This window comes from Acipenser ruthenus, chromosome 40 (assembly GCF_902713425.1).
Source record: "Acipenser ruthenus chromosome 40, fAciRut3.2 maternal haplotype, whole genome shotgun sequence".
Taxonomy (NCBI): domain Eukaryota; kingdom Metazoa; phylum Chordata; class Actinopteri; order Acipenseriformes; family Acipenseridae; genus Acipenser; species Acipenser ruthenus.
The window spans coordinates 6,895,576-6,905,575 of NC_081228.1; the positions used below are offsets into that span (position 1 = coordinate 6,895,576).

General features: G+C 40.0%; 1 protein-coding gene across 2 annotated transcripts in view; it reads right to left on the reverse strand.

Moving 5' to 3' along the window:
- The window catches only part of LOC117963033 (T-cell surface glycoprotein CD3 epsilon chain-like), a 23,460-nt gene that overhangs the window by 6,787 nt on the left and 6,673 nt on the right, over positions 1 to 10,000 (reverse strand). Inside the window, exons 2-5 of one of the 2 annotated variants that reach the window (XM_059010069.1) lie at positions 9,143 to 9,415; positions 7,415 to 7,435; positions 6,240 to 6,263; positions 4,300 to 4,533 (exon numbers count right to left, since the gene is read on the reverse strand). In XM_059010069.1, coding sequence (XP_058866052.1) covers positions 4,300 to 4,533; positions 6,240 to 6,263; positions 7,415 to 7,435; positions 9,143 to 9,206 — 343 coding nt within the window. In that variant the 5' untranslated portion in view covers positions 9,207 to 9,415. Of the gene's footprint in view, positions 1 to 4,299; positions 4,534 to 6,239; positions 6,264 to 7,414; positions 7,436 to 9,142; positions 9,523 to 10,000 lie in introns of those variants that run through there. The other variant, XM_059010070.1, reaches the window with a different exon arrangement.

The following is a 10,000-nucleotide window of genomic DNA, read 5'->3' on the forward strand; positions in this document are numbered from 1 at the left end:
CAGAGACACATTGTAACACATTGTAACAGAGCACAGGTCAGCTGAGCATTGCAGAGACACACTGTAACACATTGTAACAGAGCACAGGTCAGCTGAGCATTGCAGAGACACATTGTAACACATTGTAACAGCACAGGTCAGCTGAGCATTGCAGAGACACATTGTAACACATTGTAACAGAGCACAGGTCAGCTGAGCATTGCAGAGACACATTGTAACACATTGTAACAGAGCACAGGTCAGCTGAGCACTGCAGAGACACATTGTAACACATTGTAACAGCACAGCACAGGTCAGCTGAGCACTGCAGAGACACATTGTAACACATTGTAACAGAGCACAGGTCAGCTGAGCATTGCAGAGACACATTGTAACACATTGTAACAGCACAGCACAGGTCAGCTGAGCACTGCAGAGACACATTGTAACACATTGTAACAGAGCACAGGTCAGCTGAGCACTGCAGAGACACATTGTAACACATTGTAACAGCACAGGTCAGCTGAGCACTGCAGAGACACACTGTAACACATTGTAACAGAGCACAGGTCAGCTGAGCACTGCAGAGACACATTGTAACGGAGCACAGGTCAGCTGAGCACTGCAGAGACACATTGTAACACATTGTCACAGAGCACAGGTGAGCTGGATCTTTTTATTATGATATAAGGTGTGTTTGTATTCTAAGTTGGCAAGTCTGATAAAATACAGACATAAAACTGATATGGTAGTGCGAGATTTACACTCCAACATTACAAGTGTAGTTCCAACTAATACGTTCTCATGTAGGGGGAGCCAGTGTAGAAAAATAAATTTAAAAAAAGCACAAATATTTTCCTTGATCAAACACATACAGTATATGATTAATGTGTTTGATCTGGTGTCTTGAATCAGATGGAAATGACGTCACATAACATGTGGCTACATTGTTTATTCATTCTTATTGGATCTATTATAAGACGTACAGCAGGGTGCCGTGGAAGATGCAAGCAGATTCTCACCCAGTCTAGCTGCTCTCATATTACTGTGTCCTGTGCAGCACCCTATACCACATTCTGTATTACTGTTTTGCTGTGTTGCTGTCTTGTTGTGTTGCTGTGTCGCTGTGTTGCTGTATTGCTGTCTTGCTCTGTTGCTGTATTGCTGTGTTGCTGTATTGTTGTGTTGTTGTGTTGTTGTATTGCTGTGTTGCTGTGTTGCTGTCTTGCTCTGTTGCTGTATTGCTGTGTTGCTGTATTGTTGTGTTGTTGTGTTGTTGTGTTGTTGTATTGCTGTGTTGCTGTGTTGTTGTGTTGCTGTATTGTTGTGTTGTTGTATTGCTGTGTTGCTGTGTTGCTGTGTTGCTGTCTTGCTCTGTTGCTGTATTGCTGTGTTGCTGTATTGTTGTGTTGTTGTATTGCTGTGTTGCTGTGTTGCTGTGTTGCTGTCTTGTTGTGTTGCTGTATTGCTGTGTTGCTGTATTGTTGTGTTGTTGTGTTGTTGTATTGCTGTGTTGCTGTGTTGTTGTATTGCTGTCTTGTTGTGTTGCTGTATTGCTGTGTTGCTGTATTGTTGTGTTGTTGTATTGCTGTGTTGCTGTGTTGCTGTGTTGCTGTCTTGTTGTGTTGCTGTATTGCTGTGTTGCTGTATTGTTGTGTTGTTGTATTGCTGTGTTGCTGTCTTGTTGTATTGCTGTGTTGCTGTGTTGCTCTGTTGCTGTATTGCTGTGTTGCTGTATTGTTGTGTTGTTGTGTTGTTGTATTGCTGTGTTGCTGTGTTGCTGTGTTGCTGTCTTGTTGTGTTGCTGTATTGCTGTGTTGCTGTATTGTTGTGTTGTTGTATTGTTGTGTTGTTGTGTTGTTGTATTGCTGTGTTGCTGTATTGCTGTGTTGCTGTCTTGTTGTGTTGCTGTATTGCTGTGTTGCTGTATTGCTGTGTTGCTGTATTGCTGTGTTGCTGTCTTGCTCTGTTGCTGTCTTGTTGTGTTGCTGTATTGCTGTGTTGCTGTGTTGCTGTCTTGCTCTGTTGCTGTATTGCTGTGTTGCTGTATTGTTGTATTGTTGTGTTGTTGTGTTGTTGTGTTGTTGTATTGCTGTGTTGCTGTGTTGTTGTGTTGTTGTATTGCTGTGTTGCTGTGTTGCTGTCTTGTTGTGTTGCTGTATTGCTGTGTTGCTGTATTGTTGTGTTGTTGTGTTGTTGTATTGCTGTGTTGCTGTGTTGTTGTATTGCTGTCTTGTTGTGTTGCTGTATTGCTGTGTTGCTGTATTGTTGTGTTGTTGTATTGCTGTGTTGCTGTGTTGCTGTGTTGCTGTCTTGTTGTGTTGCTGTATTGCTGTGTTGCTGTATTGTTGTGTTGCTGTATTGTTGTGTTGTTGTATTGCTGTGTTGCTGTGTTGCTGTGTTGCTCTGTTGCTGTATTGCTGTGTTGCTGTATTGTTGTGTTGTTGTGTTGTTGTATTGCTGTGTTGCTGTGTTGCTGTGTTGCTGTCTTGTTGTGTTGCTGTATTGCTGTGTTGCTGTATTGTTGTGTTTTTGTATTGTTGTGTTGTTGTGTTGTTGTATTGCTGTGTTGCTGTATTGCTGTGTTGCTGTCTTGTTGTGTTGCTGTATTGCTGTGTTGCTGTATTGTTGTGTTGCTGTATTGCTGTGTTGCTGTCTTGCTCTGTTGCTGTCTTGTTGTGTTGCTGTGTTGCTGTGTTGCTGTCTTGCTCTGTTGCTGTATTGCTGTGTTGCTGTATTGTTGTGTTGTTGTGTTGTTGTGTTGTTGTATTGCTGTGTTGCTGTGTTGCTGTGTTGCTGTCTTGTTGTGTTGCTGTATTGCTGTGTTGCTGTATTGTTGTGTTGTTGTATTGCTGTGTTGCTGTGTTGTTGTATTGCTGTCTTGTTGTGTTGCTGTATTGCTGTGTTGCTGTATTGTTGTGTTGTTGTGTTGCTGTCTTGTTGTGTTGCTGTATTGCTGTGTTGCTGTATTGTTGTGTTGTTGTATTGCTGTGTTGCTGTCTTGTTGTGTTGCTGTATTGTTGTGTTGTTGTATTGCTGTGTTGCTGTGTAGCTCTGTTGCTGTATTGCTGTGTTGCTGTATTGTTGTGTTGTTGTGTTGTTGTATTGCTGTGTTGCTGTATTGCTGTGTTGCTGTCTTGTTGTGTTGCTGTATTGCTGTGTTGCTGTATTGTTGTGTTGCTGTATTGCTGTGTTGCTGTCTTGCTCTGTTGCTGTCTTGTTGTGTTGCTGTATTGCTGTGTTGCTGTATTGTTGTGTTGTTGTATTGCTGTGTTGCTGTCTTGTTGTGTTGCTGTATTGTTGTGTTGTTGTATTGCTGTGTTGCTGTCTTGCTGTCTTGCTCTGTTGCTGTATTGCTGTGTTGCTGTATTGTTGTGTTGTTGTGTTGTTGTGTTGTTGTATTGCTGTGTTGCTGTGTTGCTGTGTTGCTGTCTTGTTGTGTTGCTGTATTGCTGTGTTGCTGTATTGTTGTGTTGTTGTATTGCTGTGTTGCTGTGTAGCTCTGTTGCTGTATTGCTGTGTTGCTGTATTGTTGTGTTGTTGTGTTGTTGTATTGCTGTGTTGCTGTATTGCTGTGTTGCTGTCTTGTTGTGTTGCTGTATTGCTGTGTTGCTGTATTGTTGTGTTGCTGTATTGCTGTGTTGCTGTCTTGCTCTGTTGCTGTCTTGCTCTGTTGCTGTCTTGTTGTGTTGCTGTATTGCTGTGTTGCTGTATTGTTGTGTTGTTGTATTGCTGTGTTGCTGTCTTGTTGTGTTGCTGTATTGTTGTGTTGTTGTATTGCTGTGTTGCTGTCTTGCTGTCTTGCTCTGTTGCTGTATTGCTGTGTTGCTGTATTGTTGTGTTGTTGTGTTGTTGTGTTGTTGTATTGCTGTGTTGCTGTGTTGCTGTCTTGTTGTGTTGCTGTATTGCTGTGTTGCTGTATTGTTGTGTTGTTGTATTGCTGTGTTGCTGTGTTGTTGTATTGCTGTCTTGTTGTGTTGCTGTATTGCTGTGTTGTTGTATTGCTGTGTTGCTGTGTTGCTGTCTTGTTGTGTTGCTGTTTTGCTGTGTTGCTGTATTGTTGTGTTGTTGTATTGCTGTGTTGCTGTCTTGTTGTGTTGTTGTGTTGCTGTATTGTTGTGTTGTTGTATTGCTGTGTTGCTGTGTTGCTGTATTGTTGTACTGCTGTATTGTTGTGTTGCTGTGTTGCTGTGTTGCTGTATTGCTGTGTTGCTGTGTTGCTGTGTTGTTGTGTTGCTTTCAATGAAACTGGTAGATTATGCTATAAAATGAAGCCTTTTGCAGCCCCAGCAAAATTGCACAAAAATTTTCAAAACTCACCCCTCGCTTTGACGTAAAAATAATAGTGCTTTTCTGGTTCTGCAGCAGCAGTGCATTTATAGAGGCCATTGTTTGCGCTGCTGTATGTTTTAAACGTCATCTGATCTCCTTGTAATTCCACATTTTCATCTGCCTTCATCTCAGTTTTATTGTATTTCCATGTAGTAGAACCTGTGTCAGTGCTTGTTAAAGGGCACGTGAGAGTGACGGAGGTGCCAGACACATCGACAGAACCTAAACAAGACAAGAAGATTAGACGCGTTCCTTTAACAAAAACAGAACCAAACCAACACGAGACACATTTCAAATCCTCTTCAGCACTCCCCCAAGGTGTTTAGTTTTGGATCTTGTTACATTAACATGCTTTTCCTCTCCTTTCAAAAACGAGTAGCTACTTAACCAGAGGAGTCGCTTTGCAATATGAAACCGTGCATGTTAGCAATGAAGGAGCATTGTATCCATTTGTTAAACACACGTGGTGAAGCAGATAGAGATTCTGGAGCTTCGGCCATCTGGATACAAGACGTGTTGAGAGATCTAGCTTTATTTTTCAAAGCAGTGCTTTGGGGTATGTGTGGTATTCTCCTATCCTCATTTGTGAAGCAGCTAGATGTAACTTTACACCACGAACGTTCATGAAAAATGCCCCCCTTATATTGAGCTCGCTACTGCATAATTCACATTGATGCTCGTGTCTCTACTGCGTGACAAACTGAGGAACCAAATACACAAAATGATATGAGTTCAAAAAGTGAATAGTAATTCATTCATCTCTGGGATCTGACAGATACTCTGACTCCAGTTTCAATCTCTTTTTTTAATTTTTCCAGCAGAGCCCCTTGATGGAATTAGACAGCATTATAATACACTGCCTGCCACCTGCTATTCTCTAAATAATTACCTGCTGGAAATACATCTCCTGTAATAATTAACATAAACACACCACTAAACAAATAAACAAATACAGAAATAAAACAAACAAACCACTAAATAAACACACAAATACATCAATAAACAGTAGGCCTATATATGTTACGGTAAGAATATTGGCAAATCTTAAGATTTACTGGTAAATGTCGACATTTACCAAGCAAAGCGGTAAATGTCAGAAATAAACATGATCACGCTTTCCTCCGGACATTTACCGGTAAATCTCAAGGATAACCGAATGTCTTTGTCTGTTGACCCAATGTCTCGCTTTCGCATTGCAAGGCTTCAGGAGTCGCGTGTGACTCCCAGTGCCTCCAGTCTACCATGCTGCAGTAAGTACCTACACGTATCACTTCACTGCCGGTCTTTGTAGCGTTTTATATTACAACAAGTGTGTGATTTTCTGTTGAATAAACGAAGGTCCTAAATGATTTAATTTGCATGTAACAGCATGTTATTTTTCATCAAACGACTACGTATCTGAGGTGCCCTTCGACACCACTGTGAATGGTTTTATACGCAAATTTACCAGAATGTTGGTTGTTCTACGTAAGAGAATCACAATATTGTTCAGTAACTCGTTTAAATTGCTCAGTTGTGCCTCACTGTAAACTCATTAATGGTTATTTTGTTAATGGAAAATGTGTCTGCAGAAATATATTCTTCGACATTAATGATTATTTTATTAATTAACAATTTCTATGCAGGAATAAATACATTCTTCAGTGATATACCTGCAGTTACCCATACGCTTTGGTAAATCATAATTTGAACCGCTAAATGTCTGAAAAGCAATCTGTTTCTTCATAATTTCTGATATTTGTCACCTTATTTGGTCAATGTTGACATTTACCGGCAAAACTTAAGATTGACCAGATTCTGACTTTTACGATAACATGTATAATACCAAATATATTCTTTTCTTCAGCAGAGCCTCTTAATGGAATTACACAGCGTTATAAATACCTTATAATACACTGCCTGCTATCTGCTGTTCTCTAAATAATTACCTTGTGCAGTGCTGTGGTCATCTCCTGCAATAATTACACAAGCAAATCAGTAAATACAGAAATAAAACACAAATACACCACTAAATAAATAGATAAATAACTAACTAAACAGATAAATAACTAACTAAACAGATAAATAAATAAATAAATAACTAAACAGATAAATAAATAAATAACTAAACAGATAAATAAATAAATAAATAAATAAATAAATAAATAACTAAATAGATAAATAACTAACTAAACAGATAAATAAATAAATAACTAAATAGATAAATAACTAAATAGATAAATAACTAACTAAATAGATAAATAAATAAATAAATAAATAAATAAATAACTAAATAGATAAATAACTAACTAAACAGATAAATAAATAAATAACTAAATAGATAAATAACTAACTAAATAGATAAATAAATAAATAAATAAATAAATAACTAAACAGATAAATAAATAAATAAATAAATAAATAACTAAACAGATAAATAAATAAATAAATAAATAAATAACTAAACAGATAAATAAATAACTAAACAGATAAATAAATAACTAAACAGATAAATAACTAACTAAACAGATAAATAACTAACTAAATAAACAGTACACTATTAGACAGAGGAGAAAGAAACTCAACCGCTCTCAACATGCTGAGCTCGAATTCTAGAATTGAAACAGATAACAGAATCATTTTTTCTGTATTTATTAGAAAAAAAACAAAAAACAAGGCCAAATAAGGCCAAATATCAAAACTGCAAAATTAAAACTGCAATTATGTTCTTAAAAATACAACAAGCACAAAACCGTGCTTCTTGAAGACAGTATTTTCTGTTTGCTTTGTTTGCCCGCTGGATTGGCTCTGAACGGCCGTGCCCCTGGCATTAAAACAGCGTCACCTACTTAATGCCCACTCTGCGTGGCATGCCCACACTCAGTGAGCTTTGGCACAGCTGCTGCTGGTCTTTGTTTTCTAATTCGGCACATTGTTTTAAAGCTGGTATAAGGATAGCGACACCGTAGTTCAAATGTCTTAAACCACACAGCGCCATGCTTTCAATTGAATGACAGATTTCTGTCCTGGTGACCAGCTTTCAGCCCCTGAGTTGGAAACATGACCATCTCATCGCCGTGGCGACATCGCTGGACCCTCACCCAAGGACTGTACAGAAATTTACCTCCTTCACTGCTCACCAGATCTGTAACAGAGAACACAAGAGCTCAGCGTTAGCGACTTTGGACACGGAGGCACTCAGACATGCTCTCGTCTTTAGAAACTGCTTTTACAAAACAAAACCCTTTACTTATCCTTGTCCTTTTCATTTTGAATACATTGCTTTTAATAGCTGACCTGCTATCGGCTGGTTTTGTGTGAATTAAATCCATTAAATACAGATGCTTGTGCAGTATTTAAATACATGACGGAAAGTATAGAGTATAGGGCAAGAATTTTCATGTCCTATAAACAGTACTGGGATAAATAAATACAGATCATGTTGTGTGATAAATGAATTATTCCAGTTTTAATTATGCTGTACAAGGCACCACAGTAACAAGAGGTTAGAAATGATTTGAAAGGTATTGCGATTCTTTGGCTCAGTTGTTTTTTCTGCCATCATGAAAATAAACTAACTTAAGAGTCACTGCGTGCGTGTTTTTGAGTTTGGAAATATTAGACCTTCTTTTTTCGGAAACTATTTCTGGACTGGAGCAGATGCTTAGCAAATCTCCAAAAAATAAAATAGAAGCCGAACAGAATTATTTGAACGCTAACACGTGTAAATTATGAAATAAACACAGTGATCCACAGTGAAGTATAGCAGGTTTTTTCACTCCTGCGTTTCCTAATAATACAGAAGCACAAACCAGAGAGCTTTGCAATGCACACGCGCAGCTTCGGAAATCTCATTTGAATTTCATGTTGCTGCACGCTCACATGGGCACACCCTGACAGCCTCACAATTGATACTGTTTATTAACTGCGTACCAGTTAAGCAGTAACCAACAGCAGGGATGGGAATAAGGCTCCCCTTGCACAGCAGTTTGATCCATTCCTGGTTTCGCTGAGTTTAATAAGACAAACCTGAGCTTTGTTACCTGTACACTGTGGCTAATTGTGATTGTAGTAAACCTTGGAATGGGTGAAACTCATATGCAACAAGAGTCTTATTTCGCCCCCTGAATATTTATTTTCTTTTTGTGGAAAGCAAAGCAGTGGTGAGACATTCCTGTGCAGGATCCCAGTGTTGGGACAGCGTCTGTGCTGGGGACAGACCTGAGGGGAGCACTGCAGAGAAACGAAGAAGGAATGCCACAGGAAGCCGGGGGCCCTGTTGTAAAGCAGGTGCGACTGTTTGCCCTCGTTTTTCTGAGAACAATGAATCCATCATAACGGTGAAACCAGCAAAAAACTAAACAGAGCCACGATGCCACTGTCTGCAACCAGACTGGACTGGGCCGGTTCCACAGAGTTCATGTGGGTTTTTTACAAGCATAAGAATGTTTACGAAGGAGAGGAGGTGATTTGGTCCAGTGCTCGGCCGGTTCTAGCTGATTGTAAAGTCGGGTCTTAAAGGATCCCAGTGATTCAGCACCAACAACATGGCTTGGCAACCCATTCCACCCCCTCAACGCTCTCTGTGTGAAGAAGAGTCTCCTTCCCTCTGTCCTAAGTCTACCGCTATTTAAAATGGAGCCAAACTTTGCCTTGGTCCTGTGTGTTAGTTAAGGGCTGTTCTGTCGATTCATTTTTATTTCTTCATTTTTCAGTATAAGACTATTTAATTATCTTCTGCAAAGTAAGAGTTTAAATAATGTACGCAACTGAAAAAAATCTTTCGCAGACGGAAAAATGTATATTTTTTTAACTAGCTGTAATACAAAAACACAAAACTTTCCAAACTTACCTGAACACACAGCGATGAACAGAGCCAACAGCAGAGACGCTGCTTTCTTCATGGTGGGTTTCATGAAGGTTCGTGTTGCTGCCAGCCGGCCTCTCGTTCTGTGGCTTCAAGGGGAGTGAACGGGTCACGTCCTGCGGGTTAACAGAACCGGGTCGGAACCAGCAGGCACTGATAGAGCTGGTATTAGTGGTACTCTTCAGAAGCGATGTGAGGTCACCAGAAGGCTCTCAGCAGGCTCTGTGCTCTCAGTCTCTTCAGGGTGTTGTTTCGTTTCTGAGCAGGAAACAGAGGTGGTTAGAGAACACGTCTCTCTCACAGCAGCGGCAGCCGCAAGATCTGCAATGCGATTGTCAGTGCATAGCTGGGGCTGCATGAGACTACCCAAATTACAATCAGACACCAGCATCTCTAGCTAGAGCTCGCCTGCCTCCCAGCACAGCAGAAGATCTAACAAGGAGAGCTACTGTGATTATAAATATCACAGGAAGACAACAAGAAGAAACAGGGCTCTGTGAAACTGGTTCGCCATGTTTTTTAATAACCTTTACCATGCTATAATTTACAATGCCTGCCTGTGCTTTAGCATGCTTTCACTATGCTTTATTACACCTTTGCTATGCTTTTACTGTGGTAGACTTTTATAAGTGAGACACATTGTGAAATCAACTATATATTTATTTAAATAGAGAAAAAGCCTTATGTAGCACACACTTTTGCGTACGGTACGACTCACACCTGACTGATTAATGGCATCCCTGGCCCATGCTCTGTGATATATAGAGGCTGCATCTCCCTGAAACAACGCAGGGCCCCTCGGAGACTCGGCACGTCCGATCAGCGCTGCCTGCTGGCCGAAGC